Source organism: Equus przewalskii, chromosome 32, assembly GCF_037783145.1.
Source record: "Equus przewalskii isolate Varuska chromosome 32, EquPr2, whole genome shotgun sequence".
In the NCBI taxonomy this organism is placed as follows: domain Eukaryota; kingdom Metazoa; phylum Chordata; class Mammalia; order Perissodactyla; family Equidae; genus Equus; species Equus przewalskii.
In genome coordinates this window covers 21,653,667-21,676,130 of record NC_091862.1, presented here as the reverse complement: position 1 = coordinate 21,676,130, position 22,464 = coordinate 21,653,667, and the positions used below count along the sequence as shown (strand labels likewise).

The following is a 22,464-nucleotide window of genomic DNA, read 5'->3' as shown; positions in this document are numbered from 1 at the left end:
GATGAAATTGATTTTCTAGTCCATTCTATTTGAAAAATAGTGGTCTAGGATAACTACAGCATGGGTGGCAGTTTGGGGCAAGAAATGGATCATTTTTTTTCATTAAGGGAGGTACCAATTGTCCAGTTTGGCTCCTCGGTGAGAATGAGCTTGGTCTGTTCCTTAAAGAAGGAGAAAGGTGTTGTAGCTGGAATGGGATGGAGAGAGCCAGCGGGTTGGAGAATGGTAAGATTTCAGATAGGAAGGTACGTGAGGATGGATTGTATGCGGCATTCGAAGCAAAGATTTTGAGTTTCATTTCGAGTATGATTTCACACAGAAAGCAGAGCGTTTGAGCAGGGAAATGACATGTGATAGATCTTTTAAGATCCCTCTGGCTTCCAAGTGGACGCAGTCATGCGTCACTTAACGACAGGGATGTTTCTGAGAAATGCATCATTAGGCGATTTTGTCGTGCGAACATCGTAGAGTGCACTTACACAAACCTAGATGGTACAGCCTGCTGCACACCTAGGCTGTGTGATGTACCCCGTTACCCCTAGGCTGCAAACTGTACTGCATTTCCTCTACTGAATAACGTAGGCAGTTGTAACACATTGGTATTTGTATCTAAACATATCTCAACCTAGAAAAGGTACTATAAAAATACAGTATAAAAGATAAAGAAAGGTACACCTGCATAGGCTGCTTACCATGAATGGAGCTTGCAGGACTGGAAGCTGCTCTGGGTGAGTCAGTGAGTGAGTGGTGAGCGAATGTGGAGGCCCAGGACATCGCTGTGCCCTACTGCAGACGTTGTCCACACTGTACACTTAGGTGACACTAAATTTATAAAAAAATGTTTTTTTCTTCAATAATAAATTAACCTTAGCTGATTGTAACTTTTTTACTTTATAAACTTTTAGTTTTTTTAAACTTTTTGTCTGTTTCATAATAACACAGCTTAAAACACAAACATTGTACAGCTGTACAAAAATAGTTTCTTTTTTATATCCTTATTCTATAAGCTTTTTTCTATTTTTAAAAATCTAAATTTTTTTTTCACTTTTTAAACTTTTTTTGTTAAAAACTAAGAGACACACACACATTAGCCTAGGCCCACACAGGGTCAGGATCATCAATATCACTGTCTTCCACCTCCTCATCTTGTCCCACTGGAAGGTTTTCAGGATCAATAACATGCATGGATCTATCATCTCCTATGAAAACAGTGCCTTCTTCTGGAACACCTCCTGAAGGACTTGCCTGAGGCTCTTTTTGAGGAGGTGTCACTCTTCTCGGAAATATATCCGTGGTGGTTGGCTTGGTTTGTTTCTTTTTCATCATAGATTTGCTTGTAAGCACCTAATGCACCATGAACATTCCTCTCTATTATTGAAAACCTTTTGGTGTTGGGGGGTCCATGTTTTCAAACTTTTTAAGAAGCATGTTGAAGTCTGTAAAAGCTTTTGCTAAACACTTATCTGTGAGTTTTCTTGGGAATTCTTCTTTTTCTTCTCTTGCTTTTTCCTTTCCCCTTGCGTCTTCTTCAGCTACGTGTTCCTGTTCAGTTCCAACAGCTCCTCATTAGTCAGTTGCTCAGGAACCACCTCCAGGAGCACCTCAATGTCATCCTCATCCACATCCAGCTTAAAGTTGTTTGCCATCTCAACCACAGGCTTGTTGACTTTTGAAATCTCCTCATCCTTGGCAAATCCTTTGAAGTCATCGTTGAACCTCTCGAATGTCTTCTTCCAGATGCACTGGGTGATAGGAATTTTTTCAGCGCCATTATAATCCTATGGGATCACTGTTGTATATGGGGTCTGTCATTGACCACAATGTCATTACATGGTGCATGACTGTGATTAGCTCTGGGAAGGCAAGAATGAATACAGGGAGAACACTTAAGAGGTTATTGCAGTCTTAGAGAGAGGGGATGGGTGTTTGGACTAGGGAGATGGTGGTAGAGGTCATGAGAAATGTTAGGTTTGGACTACATTTTGAAAGTAGAGATAGGAGTCTAGTAATGGATTGGATGTGTGATATGAGAAAAAGGGAAGAGTCAAGCACAGCTCAGGATTTTTGCAAAGCTTCCACTTTGTGTGAATTTTGGTGCTATTTACTGAAATGGTGAAGACTCAAGGCAGAGAGGCTCTTGTGGGAAGAGGTGAAATGACGATTTCCATTCTGCAAGGATTAAGTTTGAGTTTATTAGACATTCAAATGGGGCTCTTTAGCACTTAGCACTGGACAAGGATGCTAATAAAGAAAGGTCAGCCAGAGAAGAAAGGCCAGGAGAGTGTGAGATCCCAGAGGTCTGGTGGAGAAAGCTTACACAGTGCCCAATGCTGAGGATTGCTGGGGCCAATCAGAACTGAAAAGCAAGCTTTAGATTTGACAAGATCGCAGCTTTTAATGGCCTTGAAAAAAGTGGTTCCAGTGGAGTGGTGAGGAAGAAAGTCTCATTGGAGAGTGTTGCGGAGAGAATGGGAAGTGAGAAACTGGGACAACAAATCAAATCAACTTTGAGAAATTTCTTTATTCAAGGGAGCAGAGAAATGGGGTGGATGCTGGAAGGGACATGGCGATCCCGAGAGGTGTTTTTGTAATATTTAAAAATAAGGGATATAATAGGATGTCAAAAAGAAGGACCTAACTTAGAAGGAGAAAATAACGATGTATAAGGGATTGAGAGAAGATAATTCTGAAGCAAAGTCTGTGATTATGTGAGAGAGGATGAGATCAATTCTCTAAGTGAAAGAATTGCTGTTGATGGTTCCTCATGGTAATTGAATGGAAGGCAACTGTGGATCCAGTTGGAATAGGATGTGATTCTCTTCTCATGGCTTCTATTTTTTTTTTTTTGCTGGAAAAGATTCGCCCTGAGGTAACATCTGTTACTAATCTTCCTCTCTGTCTCTTTTTTCCCCCCTAAAGCCCCAGTACATAGTTGTATTCTAGTTGTAGGTCCTTCTAGTTCTTCTATGTGAGCTGCCACCACAGCATGGCTACTGACAGACGAGTGGGGTGGTTCCACATCTTAGAACCAAACCCAGGCTGCCAAAGCAGACTGCACCAGACTTTAACCACTAGGCCATCAGGGCTGCTTCTGATGGCTTCTATTTTGTTAGTGAAATAATAGTGAGGTTGTATATAGCTGACGTGAGTGAGAAAGGGTAAAAAATGAGAGGAGAAAATGTAAAATACAGGAATATTCCACAGACAGTTCAGCAGATACTATGTATCTCTTAATACAGGTTTTTTTGTTTAATGTTTATATAGGAAAAATTTGTATTTGCATCCCTGAGTATTTTGTTTTGTTTTCATTGTTTTCCTCTGAAATTCTTATTTTGAATGTGTTGAAACTTCAAGAAAAGTTGAAATAATGGTACAGGGAACAGCCATATACCCATTCCTAAATCTGCAATTGTTAATGTTTTACCACATTTACTTTCTCTTTCCCTCGCTCTCTTTACACACTTACACACACCCATACTTTTTTGCTAAAAATGTACTTTCGACAGGAAGTTGAAAATACCATGACACTTCACCCCTGTTTACTTCAGCATGCTTCTCCCATGAATGAGAACAATCTTTTACAAAACCACAAGACCATTATCACAAATAACAGAGTAGTTTTATAATATCATCTAGTATTCTAGTTGAATTCAGATTGCTCTAAATGTGCCATAATCTGATGATATGTGCTTGAAGGAGCTGGAGTTTTTGAGGAAGTAAGTAGGAAAAATGGTTTGGAAGTGGCAATGAGCAGCAAGGAAGGCCACAGATAGACAGATAGATAGATGTAGATGTTTACACCTGTGTATCTATCTATCTATCTACATTATATGTACATACACATATGATGACGCAGAATTAATTGTGTATTATTGATTCAAAGTATGGGGAATAAATGTATGGGAAATTTTTAAGTGTCTTCGGCAAGGAGGGAACCACGTGTTGTGTGAGTGATTATTTAGAGCAGTTCCAGATTATTGTATTTCATTGAATAGTAAAAATGTTGAAGAAGTTTTGGAGAAACATAATGTTGCCAAATTTTTATTTTGCTAAGAAAGATTGGACGTATAAAACCCATCAACAAACAAATTTTGTCTATCTCCTCTATTATATCCAAGATATGAAAAGAACATTTCAGTGCCAAAAAATAGGAAATATATAATTTCAAGATAGTTATAATTTTGAGATTTTTTTTAAAAAAGTATACTACAGTGTCTCTATTTTTCTCATTTCTCTATGGATCCATGCAAATTATATAATTGACTAATGTCTAGAAACTACTAGTAAAGATAATTTTCTGAAAGTAGCACCCAGGAAAGCTGTACTTATATGTATTTTACAAAGATCACCATGTCAAACTGCTGGTCTGCAGGCTTGGGACCCAGGGCTGTGCATACTGGTGGCAACAGGCTCCTGGGGTAGCATGTGGGGCAGTAAAAGCCAAGCTACTTTTGAGCCCCTGTCTATTTTTATGATTGTGATCCTGTTTGGAGAGCAGAGCTGGAAGACCACTAAGTGTTCTCCTTTCCTCTCGTGAGCCATTCTCTTCCTCTGCTGGCCTTTTGTCACTGTTGCTTCTCTGCCAAGCAGGCCCTGGCAGGGTGAGCACACGTGAGGTTTGGTTTGAGTGGGAGGGTGAACGGGGAGGAGAGCTCGCGGCCTCTGGGTGGCACCTGCTCCTGAAGGAGCAGGAGGGGTCAGTCTCTAGCTAGAGGGAGGATCTCTCTGAAAGCATTTTTAGGCTTCTCTGAAATATTTAACTAATAATTGACTAGATTCAGACAAATACCTGATTTCTAATGTCACTTTTTTGTATCTATGTGGAATATACAAGTATAATAGATTGGCAAAACCAAAATTTTGTAGAGTAGTGTTTTGTGAACATCTTTAATAGCAACCTCCTCTTCTCTGCTTTTTTTTTTAAAGATTGCCCCTGAGCTCACATCTGTTGCCAATCTTCTTTCTCTTTTTCCCTTCTTCTCCCTAAAGTCCCCCAGTCATAGTTGTATATTCTAGTTGTAGGTCCTTCTGGTTCTTCAATGCGGGATGCTGCCTCAGCACGGCTTGATGAACTGTGCTAGGTCCGTGCCCAGGATCCGAACCCATGAAACCCTGGGCCTCCGAAGTGGAGAGCATGAACTTAACCACTCGGCCGTCGGGCTGGCCCTTCTTCTCTGCTTTTTAAAAGTGAAATCTTAATGGAGAATCCTGCTATAAAGCAGAAAATGGACATTTTGTTTACTTCAGGTTTTTTTTCTTAAGAATGCTACAGTAGATTTCCTTGAAATGTATGCTTTTATTGATGTTGGAATCCTTCAGTTAGAATATTACTCTCTCAAAAGTTATGTATTTTCAAAATTATAGTAGATATTTCTAGCTTATATTAATATCCAAAATGTGATATCAAATCTCAGTTCAGATTGCTGTTGTCATTATTGCTTAGGTTCCACAGCATCAGCACAAAATGTATCAAGGATTTTATCTGAATTTTAAAACTTAAGATTCTTTGTGGAAAGTTCTTGCAGTGTCCTTAGAAATCAGAAACCAGAACTTGACATTTAATGTATTAAGGTTTGTTTATTTGGGTGAATGGCTTTTCCTTTCTAGATTGCTATTCAAAAAAATAGGTTGTCTGAAAGTCAGGAAAAAGCGGTGAACCTGAGGAAAGACTTGGCAGAGATGCAGGAATGGATGACCCAGGCGGAAGAAGATTACCTGGAGAAGGACTTCGAATACAAGTCACCAGAAGAACTTGAGAGTGCCGTGGAAGAGATGAAGGTGAGGCTGAGACAGTCAGTGGCCACTCCTCTGTCTCCTCTCCTCCCTTTAAAATAACTGCTCAATCAGTCATCTCTCTAGCTGTAAAGCATGGTATGTGCATATTATCTTTCATCGTAGGATTTCAAATTTTAAAAACAAACGGAAGGGTAGCTATTATGCTTCTAATAGGGAAAGGAAGCCGAGACTCCACTCTGTTAAACATGGCTCATGAATTGAGTCCGTGAGGGTTCCTGAGACAGTCTCATAGGTTATGACCTTGGGGAGCCACAGAGAATGACTCCAAAATTCAGTGGCATTAATTACATTCACAATATTGTGCAACCATCACCACTATTTTCAAAATTTTTCAGAAAGAATTATTTGTTGTAAGGAACAAGAGAGACTTGCCAATTTAGTTGGAGTTTATCCTTGTTTTATCAGATGTGTTCTTCCAGTGAATACACGGGCACACGTGAATACCAAAATTCTGTTAGAGCAGATAAGAATAGCAGTAGGAATGTCATCAAGAGATTTAATATCAGTTGGGTCCACAGGATCTATTTCCTGTAAACTTATATTCCTGTATTAATAGGCTTGAACGCTCTCCTTTTGTTATATAATAAAAGAACTGGGCATCATCCCCAAATTTCTACCACTGCTTCAGTGTCCCTCAGTTTCCAGCCAAAGGAGATAGTGTCTTAAACGCTCTTATTTTAAGTAAGGTTTAGCAACACATTGAATGTTTTACCCCAAAGTTAACTCGCCTAAAAGTATAATGAAAGCAAAGACGTCTGTGCGGATACTTAGAAAAAGGATTATATTTCATCAGTGCATCATTGTATATACGTCCAAGTAAATACAAGGGACTTTTATTGCGTTTGTGTTATTTTCACTGAAACATCTTCTTTAGTGTAGCTTTTTTGGAAACTTTAAAATATTCAGTACCTAAGGTATTTTCAAGGTAGCCTACCATGTTAAGGGCCGTCTCATTTCATTTATTCTCCTCTTTTGCACTGTTGGCATTGTGTTTCTGTGGTTTCTTGAAGTCGCTGGGGATGAGGGTTTAGAAAAACAAGATTAGAACAGTTGATTGGGCAACATTCTATTTTTATTCTGCCAAACAACCATTAGGATTTAAAAAACCAATAAGCTTTGTTATTTTACCCCAACCTAGGGAAATGTAAAACCATTAGCAGTAAAGAAAGCTAAAAGGGAAAGTGAATGGCTGCTTTGGGTTGATTTCCCTGAATATGGGACTTCCTCTTAAGCACAGAGGGACAGTCAGGAAGGAAGCTATTTCTAGATCAGATCTTCCCAGTATAGCTTTATCATCTTTGAAATACTGTTAATTATCAGAAGGTTGGATATACTTATGTTCCAGGAGAAAAAAATATGTTTATATTATTTTTAAAGGATACCTTTACTATGGGACATCTCGTTTTTTGTGAAAATTTATTTCTTTCAGTCTAATAGGCTCAGATCAGTGGTCAATTAAAATTAATTCACTTAGATTCTTATTATGGACCCAGAATTTGAAAATACTTCCTGTCAGTAAACATAATTTAGGATAACTTAGGTGTTAACACTGCTGTTATTAAATGAAAATATTTGCGTGGGACTGTGTCCATTGGGCATATAATGAGTGGAACTATGTAGTTAGTGTCCTTATTTCAAAAGAATTTCACTCTCTGTAGTAATTACCTAAATAATGTTCCAATTAGGTCATTAGAATCATCTAGATGTTTTAATTTTGGTTTAGTTATTTAAAAAAAAAAAGGAGAGCAATTGGTTACGGAGAAAGGGAGACAAATTTCAAGTTCATCCTTTGTTGGAACAGAGGGCGAAAGAGGACGTGTTACAGAAGGAAGTCAGAGTGAAGATTCTGAAGGACAACATCACGTTATTAGCTGCCAAAGTGCCCTCTGGTGGCCAGGAATTGACGTCTGAGCTGAACGTGGTGCTGGAGAATTACCAGCTTCTTTGTAACAGAATTCGAGGAAAGTGCCACACTCTAGAGGTACGTTGTTTTTAGCGATGCATTTCTGAGATTCAAACTCCAAAATGTACTGACCGTCTCCGTACCTTGGACAAAACTGTGTTTTTCTTTTCAAATACTGAATCATAAAGGAAAAGTAGTTCTTGCATAATAGGTTGCTAACAGTGGAACAGGAATAAACAAAAAAAATAGGAGACCAAGAGCTGCCTTCAATTAGTGGAAAGTTCTTGGGAAAGTCACTTCGTATCTTCACACGTTACATTCTTTTAATGTGGAATGAAGGTTTTCACGTTACAGATGATCTGTGGGGTCTGTTCCAGTCCTAAAGTTCTAAAACAGCACGCTGTGAGCACCTCCTCTGCTTTGTTTTGCCTGGTTAGTACACAGAGATGAACTGAGGTTCTTTATGTGGAGTGGTGTCTGAAGTTAAGGAGTGACTTGAAGGAGAGGGGAGCTTGAATGTGCCGGAGGTTTGCTGACCACGTCCCCGACCCTGGCCGTTGGGTTTAAGATGTAGATGATTCTATGAATTATTTCCTTTTTTAATAAAATTAAGTTTTTGCTTGTTTTTTTTTTTTAACATTAGTGTGATGTGTTACATCTTATTGAAAAGAATTAAGAAGCGTTTTCATGTATAAGAATTTAATTTAAATTCAGTTCTACCTAAAACAAATGATTGTATTGTTGTAAATCCTAAAATGATAAACAATCATGACTACAGTATTTAAACTAAATCCGCTCATTACTTGCTTATTCTGAATCTATTTTGTGCTAAGATAAATATGTATAATTGAGACGGGTAAATAAGAAAGCTGCGAGTCAAAGAAAACCTGATTCTTTAATGTTAATATGTTGTCTAATAGAAAACACCCGAGGTGGCTCATTTGCAAATTTAAAATTCTGTGAACATAATTATAGCATTGCGGATGCCTGATCTTAAGTCTAGTAAATGATATTGGAATTGAATTTTACCACAGTTTTATCCATGTTTTTTTCTCTTCATAACCACCCTACATTTTACACTTTGTTGTTTTCCTATTTACTGATAACCAAAATAACAAGTTATAATATGTTTATATAATGAATGGAGTCCCCAAGTTAGCCCAAGCTAACGAAAGACCGCCGTGTATTCTGTCATTTCTTCAAGCTGTTTTTATGACCCAGAGGTGACAATTTGAGAATGAGGAAGGAAATAAATAAGTGTTTAGAATTGCTTTGAAAATTAATTTGAGAATTACTCTGGAATTAGTTTGAGAGAAGAAGAGGAAAATCTAAGAAAAAAATATAGAGATGAAAGAGAAAAGATGAGGTCTTGGTATCCTCGAAAGAGGAAATGAAAAGAAAAAAGCAGTTTACAAATGGAAGCACTCTTAAAATTATGTCAGGAATCACCAAGGGGTCTTGGGCAGAAATAGCCCAAATTTCTAAATTAGAGTAAGAATCCCTTTCTTTGGAAAGTCCAATTTTATTACTTTGATTGTTTCTAGATTCCTTTAAAATGTTCTAAATCATGCAATATTTCAGACATAGCAGAGTACTGACAATACTGCTAACTCCTATGTACGCATCCCTCAGATGTAGCTGATGTTAACATTTTGCCACATTTTTCCAGATCTTGTTTTTAAAATAAAACAAGTTGGCTTTAAAAACTTATTTTTCCATTATTGATTGCTATGTAACAAACCTTGCCAAAATGTAGCGGCTTCCAAAAGCATCCATTTATAATTTCTCGTGATTCTTTGGATTGATTTAGCTCAGCTGGACGGCTCTTCTGCTGTGTGTGGTGTATGAGTAGCTCACTCAGGTAGCTGCATTCAGTGGGGAGCTCAGCTGGAACATTCATGATGGCCTGTCCTCCTGCATGTGGCCTCTCAGTTTTACAGCTTCTCTACAGCGTGGCAGCTGGCTAAGAGAGAGAAAGCAGAAGCTGCCAGTCCTTTTAAAGGCTAGGTCTGCAATTTGGCACAGCATCACCTCTGTCACATTCTTTTGGTCTAAGCAAGTCACAGGCCGGCCCACATTCTAAGGGAAGAGAAAAACAATTTCACCGCTTAATTGGAGTAGCAGCCAAAAATTTGTGGCCATCGTTAATCCACCATAGTTCACTCTCTGGTCATAAATTAGTTACATTCCTCCCACATGCAAGATGCACTTGTGCTCTCCCAGGGACTCCTACAGTCTTATCCAGTACAGCATCGAGCTTGCAATGCAGCCTCTTGTGATCTGTATCAGGTCCAAATGCAAATGCGGCTCGTTGGAGCTGGATCTCCAGGTGCCGGTGTTTGGGTGTGGCATCTCTGGATCTGTCGGACCGGGGCACTAAAAAGATGTCATCTGCGCCCCATATCCCCAGCATACAGTGGTGAGACAGGGACATGAAAACCTGAGTGGACACTCATTCAAAAACACTGGAGCAGTGGAAGGTAAATAGCAGTCACTGGTGAGAACGAGTCTCAAATCTAATGTTAGTAATTCTGAAATCCTGCCAAATTTGTGCAGTCAGCTCCCCCTACTCCAGGACAGGGACTGTTGCTCCATTAGGGACCAGTTCTGCTCTTTGGGAGTGCTTCTCTGTGAGCCATCCTTTCGTTCCCCTAGGAAATAGGGCTCTGCTTGCCCCTGAGTAGATTCCTCGGTCTGCCTTCTGCCTGTGGAAATAAAGTTAAGGGACGAGACACCTCTTTTCCCTTTTAGTCTTAGCCAGGGGTTGGCAGATTACAGCCTGAGGGTCAAATCTGGTTTGTGGCCTGTTTCTGTATGGCCGGTGAACTAAAAATGGTTTGTGTATTTTTAAAGGGTTGTTAAAAAACCAAAACAAAACACATACGCATAAAATAAATAAAGAAGAATCTGTGACAGAGACCAGATGTGGCTTGTAAACCCTGAAATCTTTACTATCTGGCCTTTTATAGAAAAACTTGCTGACCTCCGATCAGGTAAGTGCAACTGAGATGGAGTGCAGGCTAGAATGTGCCTCCTTCGGTCCACGGATCTGAAAGAGAACCAACCCAGGAGAGTCTGAGCTGAGCTCTTCCTCCTAAATTTATCAAATCAAATAGGCTCCTTCTATACGGAGAAGGGGCTGTCCCTCCCATCATTTTGCTCCTAGAAAATAGAGTATAAATTTATCCCCCCTACACCTCCTCAGAAACTCCCCATAGGAATGAGGAGTAAGTGATCACAACTAATCCTGTAAGTATAACGTAACTCCATTTTAGGTGAAATGGGGCCCTTTTCATATATAGACACATTGATATGAATTCAGAAAAAAGTTGTAAAGAGAATATACAGCAAATTGTTACATCAGTTAACTCTGAGTTGGAATAGGGTAGACCCCAGGGAATTCCAGTTTCCTACATAATTGTTAAAAAGTGTTGCAGTGATGAATACTTTTTATCTTCTATTTAAAAAACAAACTAATAGTGTTTACGTCCTGATTTCTTCTACTGATTACATAGGGGTTTTTTTGAAACATGGAAACAGACCCTTAGAATTTATTTTAGTGGAAAGAGTGAGGCAGCTCATTCCTTTTTGCTCCTACCCCAGCAGTTTATTGTCTAATGGATTTATGCAGAATTTATTGAAGACGATTTGTCTAATATGATTTATTGAAGAATTCAATTTTCTCTCGCTTATTTGAAATTCCAACTTCGTCCGTTTCTAAATTCCCATAGATACTCATATCTAAATGAATTATTATTGATCAGAGAGGATTGTAGAGATACATCGCATCTCTAAACGGCTTCTTACCGAGTGTGACTTCTTTCTTGGCCTCCTGTAGGAGGTGTGGTCTTGTTGGATTGAACTGCTTCACTTTTTGGATCTTGAGAGCAGCTGGCTAAACACCCTGGAAGAGCGGATGAAGAGCACAGAGGCCCTGCCGGAGAAGACAGATGCTGTCAGTGAAGCCCTGGAGGTGGGGGCCAGTGTTATTGGGGGCATTGCTTTCTGTTGCAGTGAGGCCAAATGAGTATTAAGATGAGGGCCTTATGCCCACAGACACGTTTGCTTCCTAGTAGTTTTCAGTGTAACTTGTGTTTTCTTCCGGTGCCTGAAGTATTACACAATCGTGTATACTTCGATTATCGGTGACCCACCAGTTCAGCTCACGAGGTGGTTAGCCGTTTGATAATTAGTGCATTTTAGACATCGTAAAGCACTCTAATGGTTTTCCAGCTTGTTTTAACCAGTCCCCAGATAAGACTCTGCCTTATGTTATTAGGACAATTGCTCTCTTGTGTCTTCATCAAGTTATGTTTGCTCATTAGACACGGCAACAACTGTGTTTACAATGGCCCCCACTTCTTCAGATGTGAAAAGTTGGAGGCCAGGTTTGAGTGGGCAGGATTAGGGGCATGGAGTCCTGTCCCAGGGGCTTATCCCCACGCCTGGACTCAAACTCCTTGAGGCCAAGAAATGTACTTGATTTTTCATTGTTCTCTGGTTATCAGCAACAGCTTGTGGCACCTGATAACTGATTTAATCACTGTTCCTTAAGTGGATTAAAATGTTAAGAGAGTAGATTTGCTTAAGAAAAACCAAACACGATGGGGGTGCATATGCTTTTAAAACTAGAAGGATATGATGTGGTACCAAGTGGATGACTGGACTGAAGCTCAGAATTAAGTCAGATGTGGTACCTAAGTTCCAGGAGACAGATGCCCTGCTGGAGAAGAGATGTCACTTCTCAAACAAAATAGAGTGGGAGATGGAGAGAGTAAAAAAAAATATGAAGAGCTTACTTTAAGAACACATGTTTTCCTAGTGTGAGAGCTAAAATGTGCGTTCTACAAACATGGAAAATGGAGAAAAGTATAAAGCAAACTCTAAGATAAACACTTTTAAACATTTTGGTGTGTTTCTTCCTGTTTATTTATTTTTTTACATGTACACACTGGAAGGTAGTACGTTATAGTAACTGGATCAAAGGCTTTGGAGCCAAGGTGGAATCTGAGTTCTTCTTTTTACTGACTGTGTATATGCAGGCAAACTACTTGACTTCTCTGAGCTTCAGTTTTCCCATCTGTAGTATGAGAATAATATTTAGCCTGTAGGGTTAGTTAGATTTATGTATATATAAAGTGTGTATATAAAATTGTACCTAGCATTCTGTATATGTCGTAGAAAAATGAGTAGCTGTTTTTAGTAATTTAATCAATAACAGTTTGAGGTAATTTTTCTTGTGTAGTATTGTTTTCTGCTTTTAAACTTTGTATCATATCATGAGTATTTCTCCATGTAATTAATAATTATTGAAATTATTTTTATGGAATTATATTATCATATGTCATCATTCCTGCTGAGTTCTCAATTTTGTGTATTTATTAATGCCATGATGGATGTTTTTGTGACTTAATCCTTTACTTAATTCCTGCTCTTGTTCTTTAGGTAGATTTGTCTAGCAAATTGAATTACATGTTAAAAAAATGGATATTTTTAGGATTCTTGATACGTTTTGCCTCAGTAAATGCATTATTTTTTCCTTGTCCCCGTCCAGTCTCTAGAATCTGTTTTGCGACATCCAGCAGATAATCGCACCCAGATTCGGGAGCTTGGCCAGACTCTGATTGATGGAGGGATCCTCGATGACATAATTAGTGAGAAACTGGAGGCTTTCAACAGCCGATACTTAGAACTGAGTCACCTGGTAAGAACCGGGACGCATGCTGGTGTTGATTAGGGTTTATGACATGGAGCGACTTTAAGAACATTCACCAAGATGAGCACTTGGTAGCCAGCGTTAATGGGCGTGTTGAGGGCTTTGAAGTACCACGTGGGGAGGAGTAGACCTGACGCTTGTAAGGCAGGAGGAAGCTGATGATTAAAAATCTCTCTGTGAGATTGTTTACTTGTGAACTATTTAATTTCATTTAAGGATCGTATTATAGCTGTATATAAGAATATGTCAACTTAATAGTAAATTTGACTGTTATTTTCTCCTCAAAATGAGTTTATTTGGGAATAGCCAGAAGAATTGCCATTTGGGATGTGCATGCTATGGTGAACCATAGGCAAATCCAATGAACAAAAACGGGGAGCTGCTTTTACAGAGAAAAAGGGGGAGTAGGGAGGGGCTGTTCTAAATGAAAGTCCATTGGGGGAAAGTGACAGTTCAGGGAGGCATTGGCTTCTCGCTGCCTGAGCTGTGGTGTTTCTCATGGGCTGGGCTGTTGCCCGTGGGGAGAGAAATCTTCCTTCAGGAGTAAAGTAGTTGCCCTTCCTCTGGAGATGCCAGTGTGCCTCTCTTCCTGTTCAGTGTAATTGATGACATGCGATAGGCTGTGAGAGCTCCCCCTACAGGCCTTCCTGACTCCAGTTTAGTTAAGGTGTCTTTTATTTATTTCCACAAATAATAACTCATATTATCCTAGTAAATATTAGGGCCATGAGAATTTGACATCAGCTGCTGTTATAAAATGCCATCATCTCTTAGATGCATATCCAGAATGTTTCACAACATGCATGTTCTTATCCGTAAGTGGAGATAGGAGACTGTTCTTTTATAGGGGGATTGCATGGATATTAGATGCTTTCCAACACCTATTAAATAATAACTGTTGATGTTTACGTCTTGAGTAGTGTTGGGTTTATCCCAAAGTGCAGCAAATAGTGGTTCAACACGTGCACATCTGTAGAGCTTGTTTTAGACTTTGGAAAAAAGAGATTGATACCTTCACTCTACTGGTAGACAATTCTTGTTTTATTTTATATTCTTATTGATAAGCTTATTGCTGATTCCTATAATCGCCTAAATTTATAATAAATGATATATTTTTATCCTCTGTTTAATAATATGCAAGAAATCTTTACTTTTTTATTGAGGTATAATTGACATATAACACTATATTAGTTTCAGGTGTACAAGATAAGAATCGGTATTTGTATACATTGCAGAATGATCACCACAAATGTGTTGTTAGCATCTGTCACCATGCATAGTTACAAAAAATGTTTTTTCTTGTGATGAGGACTCTTAAGATCTTCTCTTTTAGCAACTTTCAAATATGCAATGTGTTATTAACTGTAGCCACCATGCCAGGCATTACTTCCCTGAGACCTGTTTATTTTATAACTGCACGTTTGTACCTTTTGACCCCCTTTGTTCGTTTTGTCCCTGCCTCTGGCAACCACCAGTCTGTTCTTTGTATCTATGAGCTTGTTTTGTTTTGTTTTTTAAAATTCCACGTGTAAGTGAGATCATATGGAATTTACCTTTCTCTACCTGACATTTCGTTTAGCATAATGCCCTCATGGGCATTTTTATATCTTGTCATTATATTTTTACATTGTCAAGTAAAAATTACTAATTCACTGCAAAATACATAAGATACTAGAAGGATCTTTTCACTGTTACCATTGCTAGCTATTATTTATTTATAATGCAGGCCAAAGTCTTGAAGTAAGTATTTTAATAGTCTATTTCTTTTCTTCATGGCCAGAATGAAAGGGTTTTCCCATATTCAGCTATTTATATTAGTGCTGAGTGACTAATGATTAAATTTTCCCCTGTGTAGGCAGAGAGCAAACAGATTACTTTGGAAAAGCAACTCCAGGTCCTGCAGGAAACTGACCACATGCTTCAAGTCTTGCAGGAGAGCTTAGGGGAGCTGGACAAGCAGCTCACAACATACCTGACCGACAGGATAGACGCCTTCCAGGTTCCGCAGGAAGCTCAGGTACGGCCTCGGACATGAGGGTGTGTGAGTCACAGAGAGAGAATGTGTGATTGCCTTCTCACCAGCGAGAGAACCAGCCCCTCCTGCCCTCCCAAACTGAGTCAGTGAGAAAGGTTGACCTTTCTTATGAGGCAACCTGTGGGTTTTGGAGTTCTCGTGGTCTCTATGTGAGACCCTGGTAAATGGCCACCATTTTTAAATTATAGTTTTCTTAGCTATGGAATTAGAAAAATTCCTTCTTTATAAATAAGTGGTGAACATCAGAAATGACAAATGCAAAGACCTTAGTTTGTGCATAGCACACAGTAGCCCCACAATATGGCAGACCATCTTGTTATTATACTGCAGACTTCTTAAAGCTTGTATAGGGGTCAAATTTGTTGAACTCTTATTGTATAGGGGTCAACATATTCTTATGTATTGTATGACTACTTGGACCTTTTTGAAAAAGATATTTTCTCATCTCTTTGTAGAAAATCCAAGCAGAGATCTCAGCCCACGAGCTAACTCTAGAGGAGTTGAGAAGAAATACCCGTTCTCAGCCTCTGGCCTCCCCGGATGGCAGGAGTGCCAGAGGAGGGAGTCAGATGGATGTGTTACAGGTGATGGGGAGAGCAGCTTTCTTTTGCTTTGCAGTGTGTTGGGCATAAAAAGAAAATGAGAAAGAGCTGAGTACTTCTCTGTGACGTTAGCAGCGGGATGGGAGTGCTGTATTGAAGGCGTATTGTGTTCCAGGCAGGGCAGCAGACACAAATTATTGCGTGGGTGGAAAATATTGAATCTGATTTTTATCGCTGAGAAGAGAGAGTGAGCTAGATTTATAAGTTCGCTGTATATAGATTTTTCCGTTCAGGCCGAGCCGCTGTCAGTACTGATGTGGCTGATACCCGGGCCGGACGTGAGATGCAGCATCACTTCGTCCCTTCCCGGTGGACTCGAGATTGACTTTCACTCAGAGCTCGTGATGAAGGACGTTTTGAGTTCTACGGGTTCCTAACTATATTTTTCAAACAGATGAGAAAACTAACGCAGTTTTAATTCCAGCGAGGCCAGCTTAGCCTTTTATTATATCTAAGACTGAGACCCTGAGTGTCAAGTAATTCGTGGCGTTGGGCTCTGCTGTTCCTAGGGTGATCGGGCAACCTCACTGAGTTCCTGTAAGGAATGTTTTTGTTGGTGCTTTATTTTACAGCTTTTTAGCAGTATGTGTTACATTAATAATGTCTGTGAGACAGATTATCATTCTGATGTGAACTGCTTACTATTTTCATGTCTGAGAACAGAGGAAACTTCGAGAGGTGTCCACAAAGTTCCAGCTTTTCCAGAAGCCCGCTAACTTTGAACAGCGCATGCTTGACTGCAAGCGTGTGCTGGATGGTGTGAAAGCAGAGCTTCACGTTCTGGATGTGAAGGATGTGGACCCTGATGTCATACAGACCCACTTGGACAAGTGTATGGTGAGGCCAGTGGGTGGTTAATGTGTCCAGTGGGCTTTCCAGCAGCTAATACGGCTTCATCTAGCGTTTACATACATGATTTATTCAATAATTATTAGTTTACAGTGTGCTAAGAATAAGGATTGATGACGAAAAATGGTAAAAAATGAGAAGTGTGGTTCTTCCTTTTAAGGAAATTAGAAGAGATAGAGAGAGAGCTAGGAGAGAGTAAAATCAATTACAGTGTCATGAGATAAGGAAACTAGAGTAGACATGTATATATGGTGATTAAAAAACAAAGAAAACACGTCTTAATCATAGTATAAAGTTAGGAAAGGCTTTGCGAGAATGTGACTAATGAGCTAAGTTTTGAAGGATAAATTTGAGTTAGCTAGATGAACCACACTTAGAATGGATGTCAGGAATATTACAGTGTAAAAAAATTCATTCTCAAGGAAAATAAAATTTTAAATTTTAATTTGTAAAGTTTAAGCCTAAAATATGAAAGAAGAAATTATGCTTAGAATGGATGTTAGGACTATTATAGCATAAAAAAATTATTCTCTGGGAAAATAAAATTTTAAATCAAAGTTTAAACTTAAGATGTGAAAGAAGAAATTATTTATAAGGCCTTATTACTATTTTAGTCTTGAACTTTAAAAATCAGTTGCATAGAAATTTAAAAATCACATGGCTGAGCATACACAGTCTTAGAATAAGTGTTCTGCTTGAGAAGAATCATGAAGAAACAGAGGATGACATTTAAGACAAGAAGAGTTTAGGAGAGTTCTTTGTGCTTTTCAAAACTGCAGTCTTCACATATCTGTTACATACTGACAGTTGTTTGATCACTTGAAAGCTAGAGTGAGTGGAAAGATGAACAAATACAGTCGTGTGTTGCTTAACGATGGGGACACGTTCTGAGAAATGTGTCGTTAGGTGATTTAATCCTTGTGGGAACATCATAGAGGGTACTTACACAACCCTAGATGGTATAGCCTACTACATACCTCGGCAATATGGTGCTAGTCTTATGGGACCACCATAATATATGCAATCTGTCATTGACCTAAATGTTTTTATGCAGCACAGACTGTAAGATAAATTTTTATGTGTGTGTGTGCGCATGCATGTATATATGTGTTTATTTATTTCGTGAGCTATAGAGATCAACAAAGCAAGCACTTAGTCTCGTGGTCTGTTACTGTGTGACAGTGCCACGTGAGAGGTTTCAGGTCAAGACCATGATGAATGGAGATGAGAGAACCTGCTCAGAATAAAGGTTTTTAAGTTGAAGCTAACTAGGATAAAGACAGCTCTGAATTTGACCTACATAACTCCAACTTCCTATACTCACATACATCTTGATATGTTGAGTTTTTATATATCTTTTCATTATGTGAGTAATATGTGCTCATTGTAGTAGACTTGGTATTTCAGAGAATTGTATGAAAAAATGAATGTTAATACTTCCACGTTCCAACAGCCAGAACTAACCAGTGTTGGCTTTTTTCTATAGCATTTAGAATTTTTTAAAATGTAATTTAAAAGATGATAGACATTCACTTTTTAGTCTTAATATTTCCCCGTTTTATATAGAAAAATTTTGTTCATATTAAGTACTTTCATAAACCTTTAAAATATGTCTGAGTTTTTTTTAAACAAATATAATCTCTATTAGTGTACTTTCTTATCTGACTTAAAAAATTATTACACTTTGGTTTCATTTTACTCATCCTTTGAACCAAATCTGAGAAAAACAAAGCCCTTCGATCTCCATAGTTGGTTCGTAGTTGTCAGCCTCTGTAAGTTGTGTTCTGGAATGATTCCAGTTAGCAGGTTTTCACTACAATGTGTAAAATTTGTCTTGCTTTGTTTTTAAGAAACTCTACAAAACTTTGAGTGAAGTCAAGCTTGAAGTGGAGACCGTCATCAAAACAGGAAGGCACATTGTTCAGAAGCAGCAGACAGACAACCCCAAGGGGATGGACGAGCAGCTGACGTCTCTGAAGGTGCTCTACAATGACCTGGGTGCCCAGGTGAGGGGCGCGACCGCATGCCCACCTCACGCTCTCTTTTATGTGCTTTAGAATTTCATTTCTGAGAGAGTGCATGTTTCAATTTTATGGCATTAATATGTTTTCAATTATTCCTATAATTTTCATTATATTTCTTTAAACGTAAGTGTTAATATCACAATGATTACTACTTGTATAGAAATTTATTTTCAATATGTAATCCAGATTCATTTTTATATTTTCAATGGCTACTGACATTTCAAGCCAGCCCTGGTGGTCTAGGGGTTAAGATCCGGCGCTCTCACCGCTGTGGCCTGAGTTTGCTTCCTGGTCAGGGAACCACACCACCCATCTGTCGGTTATCATACTGTGGTGGCTGCGTGTTGCTGTGATGCTGAAAGCTGTATCACTGGTATTTCAAATACCAGCAGGGTCACCCATGGTGGACAGTTTCAGTGGAGTTTCCAGATTAAGACAGATTAGGAAGAAGGACCTAGACACCCACTTCTGAAAAAAATTGGCCATGAAAACCCTGTGAATAGCGGTGGAGCACTGTGATACAGTGCCAGAACGTGACGTGATGGCACTGTATCACAGTGCTCCACCGCTATTTTGTTGTTAGTGCCATGAAATGGATTGCAACTCCTGGCGACCCTGTGGACAGCAGAACAGCACTCTTTCCTATCTTTTTGCGCCATCATCTCACATCCATAACTGTTAACTTGACATCTGCTAAGAGTGTAGATCTCAGGTGTTGTCACCACACACAAAAAAGGTGATTACGTGAGATGATGAATGTGTTAAGTAACTTGATTGTGTTAATCATTTCACAGTGTATACGTATATAAAATTACCACATTGTATACCTTAAAAAGTCACATTGCACAACCTAAATATATATAAATGAAACTATAGTAAGTAGCAAGAAGTGGTAGCCCACCAGGAGTGTGCTAGGTCTGAAGAGCCAGGGGAAGAGGGCGTTTTGAGAATGAGTGTAGGCAACTGTTAGAATATTATTGAAAGTTGAATGTGACATCCACTTAAAGACGGTTGTTAGATCTGTTGTCATTGGAGTCGTTATTGAGCTTAGCAAAGATAATTTCTGTGGAGTGATGGGAATAGAAGCTGGAATTGCATGGCTTGGTGTACATGTGGGAGGTAAGAAAGATGGGAGGATCTCTATGGGAAAGGTAGGAGAGAGGAAGGTCTTTAGGGGATGTGGGACAGAGAAGGGGTTTGTGTGTGTGTCTAGGAGAGACTTGAGTATGTTTGATACCTGACGAGAATGATCCTGTTGAGAAGGAATGGTTGACTATCCAAGAGGGAGAAGAGATAAATGGTTAGATAAACAATTTACAAGTTGATACTGCCTAATTCAATATGCAGTACATCTTAAAATGTATTGATTAGACTGAGAAGAGTGTAATTTGTTACAAGTTAAACTGTAAGTTATTTTCTTCCTGGTATATGCAAATCTTTAGTAGCATTAAATTTCATGATGATTGTGTAGCTGCCTGGGCATGTCAAAGTCGGATAAGTAGCGTTTGAATACGCAATATTTTTTTAGTATAATTCACATATTTGTCTCCTAAAGTCTGCATTGAGGTGCTATTAATTTAGAGTCATGAATTTTAATTAAACTCTATAGAGAAAAAAATTCACTTTTAAGAAGGACTTTAATAATCATCAATCCTTGAGGTGTGAAAGAGTAAAACTGAACCTAGGGGACAGGAGAAAGAAATGGAATCCCATGTTATTTATTAGGAAAATTCAGTCTTTAGGCCATTTTATATCATCTAAGAAAATTTCATCCCGTATGTGACTTATCACTCAGTACTTAGGTAAGGTTATTGTCGAGACATATGTGCGCATAAAGGGAGGAACATATTTTATTTATGTATTATTGTGTTGTCTTGTCCTTTAAAGAGCTATCTCAGCTTTAGATTGTGCGCGATCATTTAGTTTGAGGCGCCATCTTGTAAGGTAGAGGGTCAGCCCAGGCTCTATCCAGTGGCCATACCGCCCTGATCATGGCCTGAACCGCTTTAAGCTTCTCTGCCGTGATCTGTAGGTAGACAGGTTGGTGCCTATCACAGAGACTGTCGTGGGTTTTATTGCTTAAGGTATCTAAGATCCTTTAACGTAATATGGGAGCTGTATTAACAGCCTAGTAAATGTTAGTTCAGTTCATTTTACTTTCTGTCGACAACAAGAATTAAATAATAAAAGTGTATGTTGCGTATTCATTTCCTGTAAGTGCTTAATTCTAAAACATGTAATTGTGAAAATAGGGCTATTTCCCCCTCAGAGTGCTAGAATATAGTGTATATGTGTGTGTTTTTTGAACAGAGTCCTTCATCTAGATTCCAGTGCATCTTCTGTTGAAGATGATAAAAGATGCTGTTTATTGATCCCTTAGCTTTGTTGCAAGGACCGGCCCGAGACCTTCGTGTATGTTTGTTTCTCATTTAATATTCACAGCAGCCTTTTGAGGGCTCTAGTCTCACTTAGGAAAGAAGTGGTGGAGCTAAGATGAAAACCCAGGGCTGCCTGGCGTTAACCACGACAGTGTATTGTCCCCTGCGGGAATGCCAGGACAGACTGATTCTAGTGCTAGAGATGAAGGTTATGTGTGTGTTGGGCGTTAGATATGAATCAGTTTGGATCTTTAGTTATTATTTTGATTTATGCTCATTCATGTTCATCCTTCTCTGTCTCTCTCTCCTTTTTAGGTGACAGAGGGAAAACAGGATCTGGAAAGAGCCTCACAGTTGGCCCGGAAAGTGAAGAAAGAGGCTGCTTCTCTCTCTGAATGGCTTTCTGTGACTGAAACTGAATTAGTGCAGAAATCCACTTCAGAAAGTTTGCTTGGCGACTTGGATACAGAGATTTCCTGGGCTAAAGTAAGTTGCAGTTCAGGTGAATCACCAATATTATTCCAGTGTAACCTGTGACATCCTGTTCAGGACAATCTGGGTGGATGCCATTTCTCTCCATTTCATATTAAATAGGGCTTTTTCTTTTTTCCATTATTTTTTTACCACTTCTCTGTCCTAAGAAAGAATAAGAATATTTGAAAAACAACAATTTTAAGACAATATTTTTATCTTGATTTGAAAAGTATTAAATTTGTATGGATCATCAGTAAGGCCTTTTTAGGCATTATGCTTATGTGGTACTTGAAAACGTTGTAATTATCACCTTCAAAATTGGTGACTTTTTAATTTTTTTTTGCTGAGTAATATTTGCCCCATCTATTGCTAGTCTTGCTCTCTTTTTGCTTGAGGAAGATTAGCCCTGAGCTAACATTTGTGCCAGTCTTCCTCCGCTTTGCATGTGGGCTGCCACCTCAGCACGGTTGACCAGTGGTACAGGTCCACGTCCAGGATCTGAACCATGAACCCGGGCTGCCAAAGTGGAGCGTACCAAACTTAAGCACTATGCCATGGGGCTGTCCCCCAAAATCGGTGACATTTTTTGAGTATTCATTCTTCACAAAGTTATTGTGCTGAATTTATTTATTAATTCTCCTATAATAACTTTGTAGCAGTAACTAATCATTCTATTGCAAACTACCT

The 22,464-nt window shown here is 38.9% G+C and overlaps 1 protein-coding gene across 33 annotated transcripts in view; it reads left to right on the top strand.

The window, feature by feature from the left end:
* Positions 1-22,464, top strand: part of UTRN (utrophin) — a 479,488-nt gene that overhangs the window by 169,644 nt on the left and 287,380 nt on the right. For all 33 annotated transcript variants that reach the window (XR_011535458.1, XR_011535457.1, XM_070602744.1 and 30 more), the window contains 9 exons: positions 5,608-5,778; positions 7,598-7,777; positions 11,538-11,672; positions 13,254-13,403; positions 15,271-15,432; positions 15,906-16,034; positions 16,716-16,889; positions 18,752-18,907; positions 21,619-21,789. Coding sequence is in view for 31 of the 33 variants with exons in the window: in XM_070602744.1 (XP_070458845.1) it covers positions 5,608-5,778; positions 7,598-7,777; positions 11,538-11,672; positions 13,254-13,403; positions 15,271-15,432; positions 15,906-16,034; positions 16,716-16,889; positions 18,752-18,907; positions 21,619-21,789 (1,428 nt within the window). In the remaining 2 variants the exon portion in view is untranslated. The remainder of the gene's footprint in view (positions 1-5,607; positions 5,779-7,597; positions 7,778-11,537; positions 11,673-13,253; positions 13,404-15,270; positions 15,433-15,905; positions 16,035-16,715; positions 16,890-18,751; positions 18,908-21,618; positions 21,790-22,464) is intronic.